This window comes from Cyprinus carpio, chromosome B13 (assembly GCF_018340385.1).
Source record: "Cyprinus carpio isolate SPL01 chromosome B13, ASM1834038v1, whole genome shotgun sequence".
Taxonomy (NCBI): domain Eukaryota; kingdom Metazoa; phylum Chordata; class Actinopteri; order Cypriniformes; family Cyprinidae; genus Cyprinus; species Cyprinus carpio.
Window position 1 is genome coordinate 19,667,481 of NC_056609.1, and position 25,605 is coordinate 19,693,085.

General features: G+C 35.5%; 1 protein-coding gene across 3 annotated transcripts in view; it reads right to left on the minus strand.

The window, feature by feature from the left end:
• LOC109044970 (rho-associated protein kinase 2-like) overlaps positions 1-24,928 on the minus strand; it is a 41,201-nt gene extending 16,273 nt beyond the window's left edge. For 2 of the 3 annotated variants that reach the window (XM_042737117.1, XM_042737116.1), the window contains exons 1-5: positions 24,081-24,926; positions 4,548-4,629; positions 2,857-2,957; positions 1,867-2,004; positions 954-1,214 (exon numbers count right to left, since the gene is read on the minus strand). In XM_042737117.1, coding sequence (XP_042593051.1) covers positions 954-1,214; positions 1,867-2,004; positions 2,857-2,957; positions 4,548-4,629; positions 24,081-24,179 — 681 coding nt within the window. In that variant the 5' untranslated portion in view covers positions 24,180-24,926. Of the gene's footprint in view, positions 1-953; positions 1,215-1,866; positions 2,005-2,856; positions 2,958-4,547; positions 4,630-24,080 lie in introns of all 3 variants that reach the window. The other variant, XM_042737114.1, reaches the window with a different exon arrangement.
• Between the last annotated feature and the right edge of the window lie 677 nt (positions 24,929-25,605).

Genomic DNA, 25,605 nt, shown 5'->3' on the forward strand with positions numbered 1-25,605 from the left:
CATTACACACAAATGGATTTTTCTTCGAGTGTAGTTCTGCTTCTCTACTCTAGATGGCACTATAATATCACTAAGCAGTATGTCCTAGTTTTTGTGGCTGGATTGTGGCACTAAATGGCAGGGTCAGAAATTAACCAGGACTTGTGGGAAATAACTGGCAATAAAATTGACAAAAATGCCCCAGATATGCAAATTGTGGGGCAAAAAAAAAACAAAAAAATCCCTGTAGTGATTTTCTTATATTAGTATCTGTTACATAACATCTGATGTATTTCATAACCTTCTATTCTAGGCCTATCTAGTCTTGAGTTCAGTGCCCCTGAGGTGACCACTGTTGAATAAATAGAAACATATTGATATATTTGCCATTTAAATTTAAGATTGGCGTTCACCTTCTGTTTTTATGTTTTATTTAGATCTTTTTTCATGAGTCCACCAAGCTCATAACATTTAAGTATCCCAGACCTATAGATCCAATATTTTAGAGCTATTGCTCTATAATTACCACATATGATAGTGATAAAGCAGAAAATGTACAGGACAGGATCACAATGTTACCCTCAGTGACACAACTGAGCTCTTTGTGCTGATATCCTATAACACCAGAACAGATGGGGTGGCTATCTTTATTCAACAAACTGAGCATTTTTAAAAAACAACAGCTTCTTAGCCTCAGTATGACCCTAAGACCTCTGAACCCATCTGAGGTCTTCCTCACTCAGACATAAAGGAATGAGAGGAAGGCTGAGTTTTTCTTTGCTCCTTTGAGTTTGGACAAGAACTGGCATGTGTTCAAGGTATCTGTCATGCAATTACATCCAAGAGTGACACAAAAATCCCGGCATTTAAGGTGAAAGCCCCTGGTCAAAAGCTGACCAGAGTGAGCCTGTGATTTTGATGAGAGTCTGTGAACTACTAAAATTTGGCATTGCAATAACTGGTTATCCTCTTACCCCATCCATTTTCATGCATGTCCCAAAGTCAGCAAGTTTGAGGTGTCCGTAGCGGTCCAGCAGCATGTTGTCCGGTTTGACGTCTCGGTGAATAAAGCCCATGGAGTGAATGGCGTCCAGAGCCAACACAACCTCAGCAGTGTAAAACTTTGCCCACTTCTCTGGAACGTCATATGTACTGGTGAGATTGACAAGATCTCCTCCTGGCATATATTCCATTACCATGTAGAGAGAACGGTCATCCTGGAACGCACAGCACAGCTGAGGAAAAGATGAGAAAGAATTGAGAAAAGAAAAAGAATTACTATTATTAATTCATTAATTTATTTATTTTTGTGTATAATTGTGTTGTGATCAAACTAGAGATACTCTGATATATTTATAGTCCGATTAACATAACACATAATTTAACTTTAAGCATTTTAACTGGAGCAGCTAGCTAATTACCTAATTAATTTAAAATATATAATATGATCGGAATAATCATAATAGGATTCAGTAAAAACATACACCTACATCATTTTGGGTTGTAAAGATTGTTTTTTTTTTTCATGTTTCTTAAAGAAGCCTCTTCGGCTTACCAATGATGCTTTTGTGAAGCAGTAAATACAGCAAAATACAGTAAAAACAGCAAATCTATAAAATATAATTACACTTTAAAAATAACCGTTTTTAACTTCTTTACATAAAAATCTTACTGTTCCCTAACTTTTGAATGATAGTGTGCATATTGGATAATTGTGATATTTAACACTTGGAAACAGCATGTTCCTTATATTCATAGATCAAACCTTAGTGAGTACTTGTGTGTAAAAAAAGCATTGTTGCACATGTGAGTGGGCTTTCAAAAAGGACCAGTTTCTGGCTTAAAAAAAAAAAAAAAAAAAAAAAAAAAAATGTCAGTGCATCTTACCTGCACGACCCATGGGCTGTCAGCAAACGCCATGATGTCACGTTCCTCCCAAAAGAAGGCAGAATCTGAACGCTTGATCATTTCAAACTTGCTGAGCACCTTCATTGCATACACCTTCTGAGAGGCCTTATGCCTAACCTACACAAACACACAACCAGATCATAACAAACTACATCACATACCTTCCGTGAGAAAACTAGCTAGACGTTCACTAATGCATTACTAACAAACTACATTATTCAATGTCTAACAGGCATTTTGCCTCACTCCCAAAACGATTTAAAAATAAAACTAATAAATACTCTCTGAGAGGCTGTTTTGCCTTCAACACAGACAAGCCACATTTTAAAGCATCCTCTGTTGTTGTGCTTTAGGCATAACACACCCACACAGCCCCTGTCAGACAACTGACAGAGGAGAATACTGGGTAATCATGTTGTTTGTGTCTGCAGGCTTGTCCAGACGTATCCCACTGCATCTCTCCCCTGACTATCACAAACACACACCCAGAGTGACAACACAATACAAATCTACACATGCTTTCTTTTTTATATCTGACATGTAAATACACAATTACATGAGGTCCCATTCGACATGGGACCACACAGAACTGCTTGCAGCATTTGGATGAATGTGCACAAACTTAACCCATCCATACAGATTATACATTACATTACATTACTTAAAGCATGGCTATTAATAGATCTAGATTATTGCAATTAATCTAATTTTAACGGCGTTAACGTAGTGCTTTTAAAATGTGATGCATCGAGGAACATGTTGATGCCGCAGATTTATTATGCAGTGTATGTGCAACTTATGTGCAAATAAATTGCCTTTGCACTAAATTTACTAATAAACTGGGTACAGGATTATAACATCAGACACAAAAGAAAGAAGCAGTGGGAAAGATTTGTAAGTTTTCTTAGCAGTCAACACATATATGTTTAAATGCATCCTGAAATTCTTTCAAAAACAGTGTTTCCTTACCAGCTGGACTTCTCCGAATGCTCCTCTACCGATCACCTTCACTCGGTCAAAATCATCTGGCTTCATCTGGAGCTCCCTTATTTGGCCCATAACCTTCTCATCTGTACACACAACACATTAATATCACATTTCCTTGGTCATGTCATGAACAGTCAGATTTAGTTTTCCGGTGACCTGTCAGGTCTGTTAATAGTAAAGACTGACTAATATAACATTTACATAATTATAATAGAAATAATATAAAATAATAATAATTATAAAAATTATTAATTGGCCAGTATTTACCCATAATACTCCTTAATCAGGGTAGTGCCATATTTAATTTTTGACAGTAATGAAAAAGAGGCTGTGAGGAATGGAAGTACATGCATTCAATTGATTGTACTGTTGACAAAACGTCTTTCTGAAAAACTTTTTCGATTCCAGACTCCATAAAACAGACTTTATTTTGAAAGTTGCGAGCTGGGAAAATTACATGATTCAGGACCTTTGTACAGTGCAAGCAACTGTAAAGACATTAAATTGATTCCTCACTGCCTCATTTTCATTTGCATTAAATTCAATATGACGTCTATTAAGTATTTTAAACACGCACATGAATTATAATTGGCCTGCAAAAAAGATTCATAGATCCATTGACATTTTTCTCACAAACCCCCGCCCCCCAAACAAATCTTCAGAATATACTGTAAAGTTCAGTAGTTATTCATCAAAACATTGCGCATGTTTAGTGTGAAAATAACATCAGGAGTGACAATTATCAAAGGCCAGAGCAGAGAGTTCACACAGTCTGGATGAGAGGACTGTTGAGTCACACTCTCTCTTCCAAACCAAACATTATAATGTCCATACAGCCCTACTGGTCTCCATGACAACAGGCAGAATCAGGAACAAAATCGGGACAGAATGTGATAATTAGTCAAAAGTTTAATAGCGCATGAATAGAACGCAGACACAGATGCATTCACACAGACATGGTACTGGCTACTGAATTTAAACAAATATCAGTGATAACTTAAGAATATTTTAATACTTTATTTTTGGTAACAAATGTTCAAATTAGATGAACTGTGTTGAAAAATACAATACATGTCTGCATCCATCCAACCATTCTCCAAACTGCTTGCCCAACGATCTGGCATGGGGATGCTGAAGCGTATTCAAAGGTACTGGGCCATAGGCAGGAAGACTGGATGACCAGTCCATCACAGAGCAAATATTACAGCACCTGGTATTCCCATACAGTCTCTAATATTAACCAAACCAAAACGTCTTTAGCTTATGAGAATGTGCACATCCAGAACTGTACAGTCAGACTTTGCTAAATGTGCCAGACCTAAAAATGAAAGCCACAAGTGTCCTGCAAAGAACTGCACAGAAAGTGCATTAAAATCCTCCATGACATCAACTCCAAGCCATTTCTTCATACCAAACACACACAAAAATGCAGTTTTCACAGTCTGTGTTGACAGTTCATTATTTACGTGACAAGCTTCAGTGTTGTTAAGTGAGGGGCCCAAATTAGGAAGAGCCACTCAAAACAATTCAACTCAAATAAATGCTGTTGATGTTGCTGCAGGAAGCAGCCTCATTGTAAAATTTGATGCCACCATTAAGTATTTCCTTAAACTGCAGAATAACACAGAACAACAATCAGAGAAAAACATGGCCTCTTAAAAGCAGATACTCACATCTGTTCAAGAAGGTCTCGATGTTCTTATTTTTACGCAAGGCCGGAAAGTCCAAATCTAAAACCAAGGCATTCATGGAATCCTGAAACACAAAAACAAACACTTTGAGTAACGCATTAAAATAACGGTCTCCTTACAAACAGCATTTATTCAAACCGAACATGTCTGTGTTTTTCTTACACAACCCTGGAAAATTTGTGAAGCAAATAATCTACTGTTTTTTTAGTCATTTCTAATTCCATTAATTTTTACAATACCTCTCATTTATGTCAACCTTTGTCAAAACCTGTTTGCCACCCAGTGTACCTTCATTATAGATTATAAAACTTTTTTTGCCAATTTTGTGGCAAAAGTGCTGCTGGCATCCTATACGATGTAAAAATCAATAAAGGTCCGATCAAATAAACTGCTTCGTAAGGCCAGTATAGAAGAATTGCTCTTAGAAATATGATCTTAATTCATATATTTCCTTAATTCTAAACATGTTTTAATAAAATAAAACCACATGTGCTCTGGATGCATGAATATAAACTTTTGTCACAACTACTCCACACAACAGAAAAATGTCAGAGAATCAGAAGCAGTACATAAAATGAGAAGCATTTTATGTATATAATTGTAGTCAAAAAAAAAAAGTTTTTGTCTGGGGAAAAAACAAATGTTAAGCGATATCTCTTTTACTTAAACCCTGAGTGGAATGAGCTACAGGAATATTTCAAGGACAGGAAGTTTAATGGCTAGGCAGAACTTCCAGCCTGAAGAAATTAAGATTGATAAGTCAGCAAGGCTTTACAGTCAGTAGATAATAAAATAACATGCACTTCTCTTGAAGGCTGATCTGACAAGTCATTCATCATTTTTTTTTTTTTTTTATTACAGCCTTTGGTACCCAGAGCACACTTCACCTTTTTTGGGCATCTAGATGGGCATCTGCCCTGAGGGAATGCAGCGTATAATGAACGGAAATGCATTTAAAACAATTAAGCAGACATTGAGGCCACCAGGCACATGGATTTGTTCCTGCACATGCAGACTGAAGTGATGGCTGGTGGATTCGGCACTGCTACACTTGTAAAGCGCTTTGAAGCAAGACCAGGTCTGTTGTGACTGACATATCAGGCATGGTCTCGCTGGAAACCCTTTCCGGAAAAGCATTCGGAATGTTCAGCAGCCACACCTCTCCCCCTCCTCTCCTGTTTTCACTCTCTCTGCTGCCCTGCCTTCAACTTCCAAAAGTTCTCTACCCTTTACTGCACAATGTGAAATCTTTATGGACACAAATCGTCACTCTATTTCTTTATAAATGCATCTGTTCTGTCTCACTTTACTCTATAGCAGGGCAGGGTGATATATATCATAACAGAACCACTATTTTTAACATAGTGATTATTTTAATGCACTTTTTATTTGGCCATTAGACTGCACCAGTGGGCCAGATTTGCTCCATGTCATGACTAAGTACCAGTACAAGATATTTTAATGACGTATGACTATTTCATATTTTACCAGCATAATGATGATGGTTCTTTTACGTCATGTTGATTTTGCATCATAATGATGGTCCTTCTTTTTTCTTTCCAGGTTTGGGAACAAGAAAGGTTTTAGTGAATTAAATATAATAATATCACAAAGACTGGATGCTATATAACAATGCAAGTTAATAATAAAAATATATATATTTTTAATTATTCTAAGTTTATTAAATAAATAATTTGGACTCACTTCATATTAAGTGTTTTTAACTACTATGTACTAACATGTAAACTATTTAAATTATTTGCACTTACTTTTCACAAACATGGTTTTACATTGTACTTATTACATAAAAACACCTGCATGTAATTAAATCTATAATTTCTGCAATTACATCTATAACTACACTGCTGACCATACCCCTACCCCTTAACCCACCCTTAACCATAACACAAGACCCAATGTTTCCCACAGGGTTTTGTGAGACTCGAAATCTTCCAACTTGACAGAACCATAGCTAAGGTTTATCCAAAAAAGTCGCTAGGTTCGTCAGCATGTACCTTTTACAGAAAAAAGTTGCTTAAAGGGTGTGAAAGTTGCAAAATATAGAGCTAAAGTCGTGCTCGTGTATGAGACGTGGGAGCTGATGGCAGGGGGCGGTGGTTATTTGTGGCAGTCAACGTGGATATTGTGGTGGGCCGCCACAGATAAATCAATATATTGGAAACCCTGAGACCTCTTCCTAACCTTCACCGTACCCCTCCTCACTAGCATCAAAAACAATTTGCAACAAGTATTTTTTTAACCTAACAATTTTTTTTTATGTAAGTCCATAGTAGTTAAAATAATCTAATATAAAGTGGGACCAATATTGTATTTGTTTAAAAAAAGGTTACTGTTTGCAAATGAAACATACAGTCAATTAAAGAGTCAGTTCTTTAAAAGAATCATTCCAAAAGACTCAAACTATGAATCAGTTAAACCTGTTAATTTAGTAACTGCTTTGACATATTAAACATGTGACTATACCACTCTTTAGCTGAATTCTGTAGGAAACACTGCATAGCATCATGGGACAAGAGTTGGCATTTGACTGAACTTTTGTGTGTGCCCGCTACATTTTACCATATCAACAGCACATTTCCCAAAACAGAGAACTTCAAATATAAAACTTCTATTTAAGGAAAAACACACTGGCTATCTCAAAGCACACTTAGGCAGGAAATGACACCTGCCACCAGAGGCTCCAGTGAAACTGCTGTAGTGTCATAGTGCAGTTTAGAGATGACATCATTTCTTCCTGTGACCCCCTCTCCTATACAGCCATCAGAGACATGAAACAGAACATACCAAAACACACCAAAGTAAACATTTAAAACATGAGGATGGTGTGAGGTGTGCTGGAAAGCCCAAAAATATAAGGGGCCACCGGTACCCATGAACACACATGTAACCCACCTGTACAAACACCCACAAAGGACAACCACACTGGAACTTCAGTTTAAAACCGCGGCTCCATTTTCAACCCAACACATGCAGAGTATCAACTTTTGCCTGTTTTTTGCTTAAAGTTTAACTTGAAAGTTTGCACCACTAAATATATGCCATTTTGCACATTAACCTGAGACAAGCATTTTAACACTTAACCTTTAACTGAATGTCCTTACAGAGCTCAACAAACCTCTGTTGATGTGCAAAAGGTTAGAATTGACCTTCAGCATCTACAGGCCAGGAAAAAATAAAATAAAATAAAATTTTAAAAGCATTGTAGGTTGTGGATACCATTTCTTTAAAGACTTCAATCATTTTGATTAGGTCAATGAGGGCATGGAACCCTCATGGAATAAAAGAAAAAAAAAAAAAAAAAAAGTAAAAATGGCTATACAATTATTTATTTATAATATTAAGTGTGCCTGAGGGTCTAATCACCATTAATGTATTCAAGAGTTACCCAGCACACATGGTGGAAGAAAACCCTTTTTGTGTCATTCAAACAGATGCAAAGATTGTTTTTCTTTCATGAATGAAGTGTTTAACTTACACAAAGTCCTCTATGATTTTCTCGTTACATTGGGAAAAGAGGTTACAAAAACTGTAAATTTACAAAAAAACCAGTAAAAATGACAAAGCAAACAAAAAATAAATATCTAAAAGTGACCTATGACGGACTATGACCAAGTATAATTTAGAGTTACAGACTCACACATTAATGAAGAAAAAAAAAAAAAAAAACGTTATTATGAATCATGCATGAAACTCATGTTAATGCAAAAAGCAAATGAAAACACTGAAACATGAGTGGGAGTTAAAAAAAACTGCATCTTGGCACTTTAACATTACCTCACACACACACACACACACACACACAAATGGTGAGTCACTCCAACCTACACACACACAACCGCCAACACTAACTGCAATAATGACAAATGATTATCAACGCAGACATCCTCTGGCTCTCACACCCCTTATCTCACACTTTCAACCTCATGTGCCTGACAAACTCTCAGTTTATTAGTTCCCTTGTGTGTAGCAATTAGCTGTACACTGATACAACATGCTGATTAGCGGACCGATATTTGGAAATTTGAAATAAGCATCACTCAGGATGTTATAAAATAATCTGAAGTCCGAACAACTGAAAGCAGGGTTTTGCAAAAATATGTGGCTAAATTAAACAAATTAAATATCAAGGAAACTGGAATAACACAGCGAGTGACATCACAACATGTAAAGCACATGACAACATGCCCCAATACAAATGTGCCAACGTGGTAAATTCATTGCACACTGTTTACAGTAGAAGTGAGAAATCCTTTGCTTCTGCATACTAAACTATATTCAGCAATCATTTCTCACCATCATGCAGCCTGATGTATTTAGTTAAGAGCTGTTTAGGAAGCCAAACACTTTAACTGAACTGATGCTGATGCCAGTATCTAGAGAGAAGGGTGGCAGATGGCTGATATAACATCAATGTTTATATTATGTAATAAACTTTTATGATGGCAAGGAGACATGCTGAAATTAAATGTTAGATGCTGCTCAATATTTACTCAACATTAACTACAAACATTTGATCAGAAAATGTTTATTATCTATTGACAAAGCTGTTGGCAGATTTTGGAACAGACAAAAAGGGAACAACCACTTCTGTAAATCCACCAAGCAGTTTTCAATCAATGCAGATAATCTCAAAATAAAACATTCTGCTGTTTAATTGGTCTGGCAGATACATTGGTGTGTCACTTGCATCAGAATTTTACAGTTGTTCACACTTGCTAAGAGTCTTTCCTGAAACCTATAACACATTTTTCAAAACTATCAATACGAAAATCAAAACCTCAAAGATTTAAAATCAAAATCAGTTTATTCTAGGATGGTAGTTGATCCATTATCCTTACAGTCCAGGCACCACGGTTCGTTGCGCATATGATTCACGGATTAATTGCAAAATTGAACAATCATAGAGAAAAAGTGCATCATTTGTACGTTTTGCTTTGCCAATTTACCCATTCAAGTGATTTTAAACCATTCCAGCACAAGAAGAGGCAAAAGAGAACTCAATTCGCTACGGTCTTCAGTGCGTTCAGCCGCTCACACACAGAGGGGCATTTCAGACAGCAAGCAAACACTGAGTTATTCCCCACAGCTTTGACAAAGATGAATCTAGATTTAATTAATACAGTGAACACTATGCACTTTTATTTTACACTTAAATATTAAATTTCTGTACAACTTTATTTCATTTGTAACTTTGTTATATTGTATTTGTTTGTCTTTTTTTTTTACTTGTATTCAATTATGTATGAACTTTCTTAGTTCAGAAGTTTAGTAGTAGTTTTTGCTGTAGTGTTGAAGAATAAGTAATTAAGTAATAATGGAACGCAAAGTCACAATGATACACATAAAAAAATCTGATCTGAAAATGATTTGATCCTTGACTCAGAAATGCAATATGATCCAAACTGGGAGTTTTGCAATCCGTTAAACCACTAGTTTATTCTTATTATTATGACTAATAAATTTAACTATTTTTAAACATACATAATACCACAAACAGTTTTTTTTTTTATATATAAATTAATTATTGTATTCAGCAATGATGTAAGTAACTGACCAAAAATTACAGTGACATTAATAATGTTACTGAAATAGACATTATAAATGTCTATTTCAAATAAATGCTGCTCTTCTCAACTTTCTATTCAGCAAAGAATCATGTTTCCATAAAAATGTTAAACAGCACAACTGTATTTAAAATTGATAATCTTGAGAACCAAATCAGCATTTCTGAATGGACACTTAAGACTGGAGGTGTTGACTAAGGAAAAACACATTTTAAAAGAGTTTTTTTTTTTAAACTGTAACTATATTTTACTGTATTTTTAATCAAATAAATGCAGCTGTAAAAGGAATCCTTTCAAAAAAAAAAATAATTGTATGTATTTTAGAATATTGCTTTTGCACGAGAACCTGCATGTTACAGAGATTTCACTATGAGAAGATTTCCTGGTCAACAATAGACAGGCAGAGAAAGTGTCACAGAGGGCAGGATTTCTGTAAATCTTAGAAAGTATTGGGAAAAGGTTTCCTGGTTGTTTTAACTGAGGGGCGAGGGGAACAGCTGCTGTTCCCGAGTAAAAATGGACAAGGCCACTATCACACCACCTTATATGGCTGTGTTTCTCCTATCTGCCCACAGAGAGAGAGAGAGAGAGAGAGAGAGAGAGAGAGAGAGAGAGAGAGAGAGAGAGAGAGAGAGAGAGAGAGAGAGAGAGAGTGAGAGTATGAAAGGAGGGAGGGACCTGATAAGTTCTGGAAAGAATTAAAGAGTCGAACTTTACAAGATACTTTTATATATTAATGTTCTCATTCAAGACACAAATATGGCATGCAACACATAGTAAAGAGGGTTTCCTTCTTAGAATCTGTCAAAGCAGAAATCAAAGCTTCATCATGAATATACAAACATCTTCTGCATGTATGCTTGCATTTGCATTCTTATAAACCATGTATTAGTTAACTAGTTGACTAAGTTGAATTTCCTGTAACCACTGAAAATTTCATCAGCTGCATTCCCACGTGATTTCAAACTGACCTGTCAAAACAGACTTTACACATTCCTATCCGTCAAAGTCATTATCTGAGCACCTTAGGACAAGAACTGCAAATGGTTCCTGTAACTCGTGTGTTTGAAGTGTAATTTGATGATTGTCCAACAAACCACTTTTACTTGTGGTGGGGTCCCTCTTAAAGTAAAAGCACATTTGTGCTGAGTAACAGAAATAAAGTGTTCCACTTCTCTATCTATCCATCTATCCTGTAGTGGCTATTCAGTGAATTAAAATGTACTGAAGATGAATTGAACGCAGCGTTCCTGCTCCTTACTTTGGTAAGTGAAGCTAATGAATGCGCACAGACACAATTTTTTTTTGTCACTTGTTTTTTTTATCAATGACGGGAAGTCCTAAGAAGTGCAGTATCCACCTGTGGAAAACAATGAATAATACTGGCTGTGTTTTAAAACATAATGAGCTGCCCATGTATTAAAAACCTTAATAAACTTTAAGCAAAATCAAAGAACAAACTGGTGTGACATCATTTCAATCAAAATAAGGTCAAAATGAAGTTTGTTTGTAGTACATTTCAGGAGACAATCATCCTCCCAAACTTAAGAGCTTATAAGAGTTTCCTAACAAAAGCAAAGTTTCATGGTCTCCCTGCAGTTTTCTACCAAAAAAAAAAAAAAAAACTTTTATTCACTCATCTATCAATCCATTTATCCTGCAGTGATATCTGATAGTAATTTCCTATTTCGGATTTTTATTTAGTAATAATAAGCATTATTATTACTAGTATTATTATTAAAACAATTGTAATTACTAATTATTACAATTATTGTCGTTATCATTATTAAAGTCACGTTTATTATTATTATTATTATTATTATTATATGTTTTAGCCAAACTGTGCAACCTACAATCAAGCACAGCAAAGGGGAAAGATTGGAAATTAAAAAAATGACTATTTTATCCAAAATTTGTGTCAGAGGAACTCAGTTGTGAGTCCCACTATTTGTAGGCCTTTCTGCCTAATATAGGTACCAATAATGAGGTTTAATTTCAGTTACAGAGAGTAATTAGAAGACAAATGCCTATGTATGCAGTAGACAACAAGGTGCCTCACTAGGTCTTGGAACCACTGTGCGAGGGGATGCCACACTTCAGTTTCACTGCTGAGAGATCTTGTAACCTCTAAAAAAAGATACATTATTTATGAAAAGTGAATAGAGCTACATTAAACAGCTGCTCGTCAACAATATAATGCTGGATTACAGCAGTCAGCAGAATCTCCGTCCCTCAGAGTCAGAGATCACAAAGCAAAGTGCAAACACGCGCATGAACTCGGGCTTGATAGGAATGTGATGAGAGGTACTTCTCGAAGACAACCATACACACCTGATAAATTCACCAGTCTCCATAACTCATGTGTTTATTAATGTGTCAGCCAGACAGATTGCTGAAGAATGTAGATCAGTGGTTTTTCCAGTGCATAATGAATCATATCCGATTTGAATGAAACTCTGTAAATGCTACAGCATGAAGCTGGTCAGCATCATATACCACCCTTGATGAGTTGCTAAAGAATGTTCAACGGCATTCTCTTGCGTCCATTAGTTAGTCAGACGTTTTAATTAGCCTAATTTACTTATGCCACTAGTCCAGTTAAAACGCATCTCATCCTTTAACGCACACAGAGGCAGGATTATATGAACACAGAGTGCAGGCCAAAAAAAGCACAATATTCCAGTGGAAATTGAGACATGGACAAGGAACATTCAAAACATCTGTTCATAAATTACACTGACAAAGATCGGTTTCAGTCAAAATGGAAAAAAGCTTGTCAGAGTTAATAAACAATTTCAGACAGCTACCTCAAATATCTACAAATTATACATACATTAGTTCGCTTTTTTGTTGTTGTTGTTTTAGAAATTAATGTTTTTATTTAGCTTTAAAATGATCAGTGAAGACATATACAAGACAGTATAATGTTACAAAAGATTTTTGTATTTAACTTTCTAATCATCAAAAAGTATCAGTTTCCACATAAATATTAAGCATCACAACTGTTTTCAACATTGATAATAATTAAGAAATGTTTCTTGACCACAAAATTGGTATATTATAATCATTTCTGAAGGATCACGTGACACTGAAGACTGGAATAATGCTGCTTAAAATTCAGCTTTGCCATCACAGATTTTAATTACACTTCAAAATATAAATATTTACTTTGTTATATTAATTGTAATATTTTACAATATATTACTTTTTTTTTCAAATAAATGCAATATATATTGAGGGTTTTCCTTCAACACTTCTAGACAGAGGTCTTCAAAAAACACATCTCCTGAAGATGACACATCTCACGTCCACCATGGCAATCAGATAAAACTTAATGACAACACACAACATGGGTGTGGAACTTCTCTTCAGCACAATACCATATCATAAAACAACATAAACAAACACTGCTGCTGTCCTGAACATTAGACTGGACTACAGTGTACATCCTGCTCACCTGCCGTCTGCTTACGAAGCTCTGCATTAAATACATCTTGCTGTGAAGCTCCATTTGCCCTTAAATCACTCCTGAAGCCACTGTTGGTCAGTTTTTAATGTGGTTGATGTATTCTGGTATTTTGTACCAAGAGGTTTGGTATAAAGAAACCACGCTGGCCAAACCTTTCATTTCAGTCACCATTTCTGTTCTATGAAGCAGGTGTTCAGGGAGAACCTTTTGACAACCCAGTATTTTCTCAGAAACCATATTTCAGAAACATAGAACAAGTTTTATTTCATTAAAAGATTAGTTCACCCAAAAATAAAAATTCTGTCATCATTTACTCACCATCATGTTCCAAACCAATAACACTTTACTAAAAGCCTTCATGTATAATGCATTATGAAAGTAGATTGAATGCATTAATTATGCCTTGTTATGCACCTTACAATGCATGTGCATTTCTCCAGACCAGTCTTAATAAAAAAGAACAAAGACTACGGCAGTAAAGTTTCAAAAAGCATGCATGATCATCACAAAAATATGAGTGGATGATATATTTAAACTCTTCTGATAGCTTTGATATCAAGTTGTTATTCACTGATAATATTCAACCTTGAGTCAGTGAGTCTAACTCTAAAAGTGAATCAGTTGATTTGAAAAACAAATTTTTCATAGTACTATGAATTGGATCAAAATTTTATTTGAAAAGATTTAGCTCGAAATATGTTTGTTAACAAATAGTTTGCTTTGTTTTTTTTACAATGTTACGTTAAATTCCCTTGTAAACTAGCAAGATTTTATTGCTTTTTTTTTTTAAATGTTTTTTATGGAGTGATTGGTATATTTTTTTTGTGTTAGTTTTTTTTTTTTGTTTTTCACAAAAGAAAGTACATTCAGAGCTACATGAGGTTGAGTAAACGGTGACAGATTTAGATTTTTGTGCACTATCCTTTAAATGTAAGATTACACCAAAAGTTAATGTATGTAAATATCAGGTGTCAGAGAAACCTGATCATTCTTGAGGAAAGTTTCAAGTCTAAAAAGAGAAAGTTGTAATTTGCCCTTCTTCCGGAGACATTATAATCCGCCTGTAGCCACACACACACACAAACACACACTACAGAAGCAAAACTTCTTGGATTCTCCAGCAAAACAGTAGCTTCTGCTAACAGTGTTGACATACACAATACAATATCCAGCTCCACCAGTACAAGACACAGGACGTTTACGAGTACATGGGGAGGCCTCATCAGCACAGAATCTAATGAAATTCCATATCCATTATCCAACATACAGTGAAGTACACAGGACAGGTATGAATGTTAGCAGCATGAAATCACATCTCCTCTCCCACTGCAGAACAGATCCTCTCCTGATGAGATTAAACCTGCTCCGAACTGATAAGATCCAACAATGACAACAAACAATAACAGTATCAGGATCCAGCTGGACTCCTGCTTATCCCAGATGTTTCAGGATAAACCTTACAAACACAACAGCTTTCACAGGAGTCTGTGTGTGCTCATGTTGTTGCTTCAGTGTGGAAGACGTGCCAGTTGTAACACTACTGTAAGATACAGGAGCTCAGACACCAGCACATAGATACAATTAGGGCTGGGTATCGTTCAAAATTTTTCCATATCGATTAGGGTTGGGAATCGAAAATCGATTCCGATTCCAGAATCAGTTACTTAAGGTCAGGAATCGGGTACTTAATGTCAAATTAAAATTTTTTTTCTTTTCATCTGTGAAGACTGGACCTAGCGATCTGCCAAGATCTTGCTCACTAATCTAAGCGGCCCAAAGTTTGGCCTCATTTGTGATCAGAAGCCAAAAAAGCTATAATATCTTTGATGGCTAAATATGTTGCAAGAGAGGTGTCAACGCCAACATGACAAAGCACTTTAATTTAATAGATTGTTAAGATCGTGAACACGATTCAAACACCAATGTGATTCTATTCCTAAATTACAATGATTCATCTGTTTCATTCCTCATCCTTTGATGAGTGCGATTACAATGTTGTGATCACTTTTTGGTTCATCCGTACAGAGTACGATCATATCAGTGTGATTTGAACATTTACATTTGTGTTGGCGCTGCCATTGACCTAAAGAGAAGTACTGGGATAAAGGTTTATAGTTCAGATATAAACTGTGTGTACGATGTGTATGGTAGCGATTAAAATAGAGTAAAACACCTTTTGAAAGTAATTTGATTTAGTTGATTTATCATGACATTGTTATGCTAGTAGGTGGCGATAAGGGGCTGTTAAAATTAATTTGTCTTTGAATCATACAAGAGATTCGTTCAAGAACACTGATTCATCCAGTAATGAAACAAGTACATCTTTAGTGAGTCATTTAATCACTAATTCAGAAATTATATGTGATTTTGTTTAGTTGTCTAATGTTGGTTTTTTTTCTTTAGAATCAGGAGAGAACCACAACTTCCATAAAAAAATAAAAATCGGAATCGATAAAATTCAAACGATACCCAACCCTAATATCGATACCAATACCTTGACTTCGATACCGGTTCCTGAACGATACTTTTTTCGATACCAATTTTATGAAATCAATTTTAACAAGATTACATTATCTAAAAAAAAACTTTGGTTTTATTTTTCAGCTTGTTGATGTTTATACAAACTTAAAGACTCATCTCCTGAGCCATTGCACAAAGGAACGAAATGTTACCAACAGAATAAATCCGTGCAAATAGTTTTAATAAAGCTCAAATAGTCTTCAGTTTACACATCTGTTAGGCTACATTTACACTAGTGCGTGTTCATTTTAAAATGCATCGCTCAGATGTCAGAATCATGATTTCTATTTATTTTCCACTGACTTACTGATGAGCATTTGTTCTCTCTTCCATGATCGCTGCTATGACTCAGAGGTAATAACATTCAATTTCAGCAACATTACATGGCCAAAACCCACATTAGACACACATTAGATGCACTTTCCTTTGGAAATTAATGACTTCTGGTCTGTCACTTGTTGTTTGTCAGAGATAGTGGAAAGCCGGCTTGAAACACAGGGTTGATGTGAGTGTGGAAAGGATAGTTTTAAGTTTTTAGTTTTAATTTTAAAAGTGTAAATGTAGAGTTTTATTTAAGGATTATGTGTAGGGTTGATGGTACAGCCTCATGTGTGCGCCACATCTCTGAGTGTAACCGGTGTACACTAGTAAGTGTGTTCGACTTGACGTGGACCGACTGTGCAGACCAATTGGTGTATAACAGTACCACGAGAGCTATAGAGAGCGGACTGCTCCGTGCGCTTTCGAATTGCTCTCGCAGATGTCAAACACTGATCGATCTGCGCTGCACCTCTAGTCGAACACAACGGCTAGTGCTGCAGCCTTATTGGCTCACTGACGCTGATGAGATTAACCACTTAGGTACTGAAATTTTGTACCTAACAATGAGGTGTTTTTCGATACTCGATGGTATTGAGGCAATTCGGTCGGTGCCTTAAAAGTATCAAACTCAATACCCAGCACTAGATACAGTTACAGTAACAGTGAGGATTCAGACACTCAGAGATGTCTTAATGTTTCAGATGCCTGGTCTTCGGTAAAATCATTTTTATAAAATAAGGCTCTTACACTCAACAAGGCTGAATTTATTTGATCAAATAAATACAGTAAAAACAGAAAAACTGTCAAATATTATTATAATTTTTACCATTTTAATATATTTTTAAATGTACCTACGATGCAAAGCAAAATTTCAGAACCCATTAATCCTGACCTTTCTATTTTTTGATGAATAGAAAGTGAAAATGAACAGCATATCATGTATTCCTTTTATAAATAAAAATATTAATGTTTCCAAAAAAGCACTACTTTGACCAAAGCCTTTTCTATTTTCTTTTCGAAATTCAACAAAATATGTTTATATTTTTTTTTTAACCAAAACTCTAATGATGTATTGTGTTTAACAGCATTGTGAGGTGGAAATGAAAATGATGAAAATGACCTTTTTTGGGGAAAAAATTGGTGGAATGACATTAGCATAGTCTTGTTAATGCTAATTTTATAGCCAGTGTCAAAATTCACAAGTTTCACAAATTTGATTTACGTTATTTTTCCTCACACATCACACATCTCATTTTTCCATCCCAAGCCTTTTACTGGTGTCTCTTTTGTAAAAAAGTACACTAAGTTTTGTTCAAAGAAAGATTAAAAGTCTGAGATAAAAAAGCTATAAATGGTTTAAAGGGATTTTAAAAGCTTAAAACAAACATCATGAAGGCAAGATTAAGAAAATTTTTAACACAATCTTCATATAAAAATGAAAAAGTATAAAACGGAAAGTTCACCCTAAAAAGTAGCTTATTTGCAAGCTGCAAAACACTGGTCTAATGTGCATGTGCGGAACAATGGTGGAATTTGAACACTGTGGTCAGCATCTCTTACCCACTGCAACTGTACAAACACACACAAACCATATAAGCAAACGCTATCCACACACCTCAAGGGAAGAAGGGAACAGAGATAAGGCCCATCAACATTCCAGGCTACAGCGTGACTACCGGTTATCTTAGCCAGACCTATTCAGGGTTGCAAACCAAGTGTCTTAAAAAACACCCCGCAACTGAAACATTCCACTTTAACCCAATCCAGAGCAACACAAGACCTGATTTCTAGGAATAAAGAACAGCAGTCTGGTTTTACGGTTAGCCTGGGATTGTGCGTGCTACAATTATCTGTGTAAGTGCTGCCTTTCTGACAGCCACTAAATAAATGGCAAGACTGGTTATTCATTAACCTTCCCTCCTGAGCCTGACCTTTGCCCTTTCTCTCAGACCACACTGCCACCTGGAGCAACTTTAACTGTACAATGCAACCATCTTAATGATTAAATATAATTTGTTAAAAGATTAAAGAGTTTTGGTAAAGTGAGTGTCAGTTTAAATTTAGCAGGAATATTACATCATCAGTATTACATCATCTTCAGGTGAAGTGGAGAAATCCACTCTCTGGAATGTTGGCGTGGTTGCCATTTCTGAACTTCAGTTCAACAGGTCACATCTGGATTAGAATACTGTCACAGAATCCACAGTAAGTACATTTACATGCATGACTTAAAACAATTTTGCATAAAATTTCAAAATGCAGGTTATTGAAATTATTGTGCGTGTGATTTTTTTTCATGCATATGTTCATTTTTTTCTTCATCTAAATTACCCAATCTTCTAGTGAAACAACAGACTTCTCTCTGGACTTCTCCAATTATTTTGTCCTTGTAAACCCAGCTCCTTTCGTACAACTGACTGAAAGCTTGCATTCAGATCTGCCTCCATCCAATCAACAACAAACAGATTAAACAAATGACTACATTTTTTTTCTTTTCAATATTCTGCTACATTCAGATGTATGTGACAAGACAAATAATGTTCTGTCGCTATTGTCATTTAAACACTTTAGTCTAAACTGAATTCATACCAGTCTGTTTTTTTTAAGTTGGACTAGCAGACATAACATGCACAACATGTATTTATTCTTTCAAATATTCCATTGTGCGCTGTGTGTATTTATTTAAGGGAAACATGATTCCTAGTGTATGTCTCCTTGTTCTTCATGTAATCACAGACAGATTTGATGATGTTGAGATCAGATCTCCATGTGGAGCACCGGCTGTTGTCAGACTGCTTGTGCATTCAAAAATCTCACTAGATTATTATTAAAATTAATGGCAAAATTACTGTTTGGAAATGTAAACTGATATTTCCTACTGACACACTACAGCAAAAGATGTGCTTTTCAGAACGATGAGCTTTGTAAAAGTCAATGCGTTTCAGAAAGGCGGGGCATAGAGGAGAAACAATAATGTACATTATATGGAAAATAATGTGTTTTTTAAACCTTAAACTGCTTAAACACATTTCATTACACCAAATACACAAAATAATGTCCTTTTTAGCAGCATCATATTACCCCTTTAATACTACATTTTGCTTACAATTCTTATGCATATGTTATTTACTACCTTTTAAATTAAAACTTGTCATACATCGGCATTCACATCAGCTGTTAAAAAATAAATAAAAAAATTATATATATATTATATATAATTATATATATTACCGGCATTTAATAGACAGAGCCGTAGATCACTGACAAGCTACGCAATATCGCGTTCATTATCGAAGGCGAATCATCTGCGATAATGAACGCGATATTGCGTAGCTTGTCAGTGATCTACGGCTCTGTGTATTAAATGCCACTCCATTTGAAAGCAGGTGATGGCGATTTAGTGGTAATCAAGGAACCAGAATTACTGACTAGATGCGCATGATTATATCGATTATGATTATATCGTTAGATATATCGCCCAGCCCTAATATAATATAATATAATTTAATATAATATAATATAATATAATATAATATATATATATATATATATGTGACAGGTAAAAATACAGTTTCTGACATTAACTAAATTGATTCAAGAACTGTTGGAACCTTTTTGTACCTGTAGTGCAGGAAATTGTCACAATAAGACAATGTAGTAATCAGACTAAAAAATAAGGCCTACATTACACCGTAAATATGGAAAAGTGCCTTTGCAATCATACCCGGAAAATTCCAAAAATTCCTGATGAATTCGCTTGGCATCACTCTTCCAAACACACACATACTGGCTGAAGCGGGTATAATCTCAGGCTCAAATACTTGATTTAAAGGCTTGAAATCAATCGCATTGTGCTGGATAACTGTCAGTAATCAGCTTGAGCTATAATTAATGACAAGTTAAAGAATTCATGAAGAGGGGTGAAAGCAAAGAGTAAGAGAGAATATTTGTCTTTTTGGGGATAAGAAGTGTTTGCATTCTCAACTTCTTATTGGAAGAATATTGCACTAACAAAATGAAAATATCTGTGATTTTCTAGAAGCATCTCGTTACAGCTAAACACTCTCACACAGAGCTATCTCCTGCCCTGAGCTAAACCAGAGAGGGAGTTGAGCTAAAAATGGCAGGGAGAAAGACAGAAAGAGAGAACGAGAGTGAAGCCTGTTCACTCCCACTCACTGCTTCCCACTTCTCCTCTGCTCGTCTCCTCCTCAGGAAACACACACATTCTTCAGCTGTGGAGAAACTCTGTCACCAGCACTCTCATAATGGACAACACACACACACCTCCTTGATAAACATACACAGCGATTCTCTCAGAAAGGATGACCCATATCTTTCTCTCAGATACCTGCTTATAGCTAGACCAAACTCTGGCCCTGATACAGTGAGTCAAATCATGCTTCATCAAGTGTCTTCGGAGAATTGTTTAGTTTTGGACCAGATTAACTTTAATCAACCACACAGATCTGACATTTTACATGCAGTAGTTTATGCATGCAGGAACATTCAGTACCAAAAGAACTGCCTCCTTGACTGCCTCAAATGAATCACTTCACTTGTGAGCAGTAAGTTTCACAACTACTTCATGTATCTGTGATGAAGTCCAAACACACATACGTAAAGCTAACACAATTATTCTGATATAAAATACTTTCTTTTAGGCGTGCAAGTAGTTTGTTATCTTATCCAAAATCATAAGTAATCCATTAATAGGCTGGTTTCCCTGAACAGTGAACACTGTTGTTCTGTCAAATCATGACTGTTAGTTTATGTATCACAACCAGCCCAACATAACACCACTGATTTAACCAACAGCAAGAGTTTGTGGTGGGACTAAATATCATACTAACAAAATCATCATAGGGGAGTTTTGTTTTCTGTTTAATGTCATTATTGTTGCAGAAATTAGACAATTAAGCATTAACTATCAAATTTAGGACTTAACTAGTGATAAAACTATTGGAATCTGCCAATAATCAGTATTTGTTTTGTCAATAATGTACGGTTTCTTTTCAATTGACATGTTTTGCTTAATTTATTTAATCAAAAAAATGGTAAAACTGAGATTTTAAATGTAATTTATTCCTGTGATGGCAAATTTGAATTATCATCAGCCATAACTACAGTCGTCAGTGTTACATGATCATTTAAAAATCATTCTAATATTCTGATTTGGTCCATTGAAAACATTTCTTATTACTACCAATGTGGAAAATGTTTGTGCTGCTTAATATTTAATAGAACAGCATTTATTTGAAACAGAAATCTTAAGTAACACTATACATGTCTTTACTGACACTTTTGATCAATTTAATGCATCCTTGGTGGCTAAAAGTGTGTGTAGGTCAAAAGTTTGGGATCAGAATGATTTTTAATGTTTTTAAAGGAATTTCTTGTGCTCATCAAGGCTGCATTTATTTGATCAAAAATACAGGGAAAAATTTTATATTGTGAAATATTATTATGATGTAAAATAAGGTTTTTCAATTTTAATATACATTAAAATCTAATTTATTCCTGTGATGCAAAGCTGAATTTTCAGCATCTTTACTCCAGTCTTCAGTGTCACGTGATCCTTCAGAAATCATTCTAATATGCTGATTTATTATCAGTGCTGGAAACTGTTGTGCTACTTAATATTTTTTGGAACCTGTGTTACTTTTTTTCAGGATTCTTTGATGAATAAGAAGTTAAAAATAAGAGCATTTATTTAAAATAGAAATCTTTTCTAACAATATACACTACAGTTCAAAAGTTCGGGGTCAGTAAATTTTTATTCTTTCTTTTTTGAAAGAAATTAAAACTTTTATTCAGCAGGGATGTGTTAAATTGTTAAGAAGTGATAGTAAAGATTTACATTGTTAGAAAAGATTTATATTTTGAATAAATGCTGTTCTTTTGAACTTTTTATTCATCAAAGAATCCTGGAAAAAGTATCACAGTAAACAATATTTGGCAGCACAACTGTTGCCAACATTGATAATTCTAATAATAAATCAGTATATTAGAATGATTTCTTAAGGATCATGTGACACTTTATACTGGAATAATGGCTGATGGAAATTCAGCGTTGCCAGCATCACATAAATAAATTATATTTTAAAGGATATTAAAATAGAAAACAACATTTTATATTGTAATAACAGTTTTGCAAGATTACTGTTTTTTCTGTATTTTTGATCAAATAAATGCAGCCTTGATGAGCATAAGAGACTTCTTTAAAAAGCATTACAAATCTTACTGATCCCAAACTTTTAACCGGTAATGTATATTAGTGCTATCAAACGATTAATCGCATCCAAAATAAAAGTTTTTGTTTACATAATATATGTGTGAACTGTGTATATTAATCATGTAAATATAAATACACACACATGCATGTATACATTTAAGAAAAATGTTACGTTTAGATATTAAACATTTATATATGATATAATTTATACGTATATAAATACATCTAAATATTTTCAAAATATATGCTGTATGTGTGTGTCTTATATACATACACATACATACATACATACATACATACACACATACATTTATATATATATGCATAATAAATATACACAGTACACACATATATTATGTAAACAAAAACTTTTATTTTGGATGCGATTAATCGTTTGACAGCAATAATATATCACTGATCCCAAACTTTTAAACAGTAGTGTAAATATTGCATACAAAAATGTTCCATTTTAGCTCAAGTACATTTCGATTGCTTATTTTAATTTTATTAGGCTATATCACCAATATATTGGCTATTCTGCTCTCTAAGAGTTTAGTCATTAAAAAAAACATATCTGTCGAGCATTACAATTAATTTCTCTTGCTTTTAAGTAAAGTTATTTACAATCACAGTCTTCTATAATAAACTTTTTAAATAATTTTCATTCAGTATATGCAGTTTCTTAATTTTTTTATTTTTGATGGTGTCCATAAAAGAAGGTTTTCTCAGATTTATCTAACTTCTGGCATCCTGCCTATCTTGACGAGCTCTCGAGATATTATCACTTCGCACGTGTGCCCACAAACACGTAAGGGCGCTGGACGTTCATCTATCAGTTTACAAATAAGTAAATAATTAAATTAATTATATGAAGTGCACTTCGAAAAGATTAGAATAATCTGTGAAGATTTCTGCTCTCAGAAATGTGTGTCCAATACCTTCACCTGCATGCAAGTTAATAGCAGTATACTTCCAGAACCAAACAAACCATCAAAACAGCAGGAAAGGGGAATTACGAAATTGTCATGTTGTAGGCCAACAATATTACTATATTTGGAGCGAGGCAACAGATGAACTCAGAACTTGACGCAGCGGAGTTATTCAAATATGGCAAGTGTATGCGAGAATACTTTTATACGCGGAGATTGGGACTTGAGGTTAGCCACAAGTTATTGACAAGGAAAGAAGGAAGTGGGGCGATGTTTATGTTCAAATACCGAGGATATTAAAAGAGACATCAATCTGAGCTTCCTCACAGTTGATGTTTCTGCAATGCAACATCGCGGTTAGGTTGTTGCTATTTCTTTCTTTTTTCCCCTCAGTGTCACTAGGAAACGGATCTTCGAGGCGCATTAAACATTCATGAAAAAGGACGGTGAACTTACCAGCAAACTCTCCACGTTGATCGCGGACCGCGGCTCTTTGAGCATGGCTTCCAGTTGTCTCAGCCGGTTTTCCATCCTTCTCTCCGCTCCTAGCGACATTTTTGCCCTGTCCTCGCGCCAGTCTGAGCAACGAAGAGCGATCTGCCCAACTTTTCTGGTTCACATTAAAGATACAAGATCTTCTTTCAAGTTGTCGAGCAGCGGGCCTAGACAGCCTCCGACTCGCCGCCCTCCAAAAAGTACCCCGGGCTTGTCCAGAATAAAGCGAAAAAAAATAATCCAATGGGAACAACTGAGGTTTTCCAAACTTTGCCTCTCAAAACAATCTATGAACTGGTTACTCTAAACAACTGAGCTGATTCAGACTTCCCATCCTTTAATGCAAGCCTACCGTCAATGGCGCGATAAACTTTTAATTTTGAGAGGATTGAGCAGCAGGGCGTTTTCTGGGCGCCCCTCTCCTCTCCTCTCCTCCCCGCCTCTCTCCTCCCTCCCCTCGCCTCCTCTCCCCCTCTGGCTGAGCCTGACTTCAAATCTTCCCCAGTTCATAAACAACTCTGCTGTTGTTCAAAGGCGAGCATCTGTTGGAGTCGACAAGACCACAAACTCCAACGCATTGCTGCAACACACAAACTGCGACGTGAAACGGAACCGGTGCGTTTTATGCGTAATATTAATAATTCCTTACAAAGTTAATTATTTTAAGTTATTCGCAAGCGCTTTCTTAAAGTGCCTCCGCATGTCGTTCGTGGATTTGGTCGCTCGCGCCAGTTCCGCGGATCGGTTCTTCGGTATTCCAGCAGGTAGCTCGAGCTTCGAGTTCGTTTCTCTGACATCAACTAGCGATGTCCGATCCGTGAGCGAATCGTTCTTTTGACTCGGAACTTTTTGAATGAATCAGTTTATCCGACTCACAATAATGGTCCGAAAGATTCTCGAGTTAACTAATATATTTATTTAAGTTTCTTATTACAAAAATTTAAATTAAATGAAAACACATGGAATTGCAATAAACGTGCCTGAATATGGCTTATATAAAGGTTTTACAGTAGGCAATACTTGGATGTCAAGAACCACGTGATGACGCGAGTGCGTCATGACGTAAATTAATTCTTGGATCGTTTATGTAAATGATTCTTTGAAATGAGTCGGCCAAAAGAACCGATTCGCTCAAATGAATCCATCACTAACGTCGACGACAACAGCAGTCTTTACCCATAAGTCTCTCTTCTCTCTGTCTCGCCCATGAACGGCGGCACACGGGATAGCATTCCCAAACCTAACACATATCACAGAAGTATCACGGAACATCACTCGGCTATTAGTTTCATTAATTTACTCCACATCGTTTCTAAACACAATGTTCAGTAAAGGTTGTGCTTTACTGAACGTGAGTTGAATGAACTGAGTCTGAAATGAGAGGTGACTGAACACAGGATGTTAAAATTATCGCATTGAATCATGTTGCTGCAGAGTGGTTTACATTGTAAATTGCCTTTTTATTTGTTTATTTATGAGGAGAATC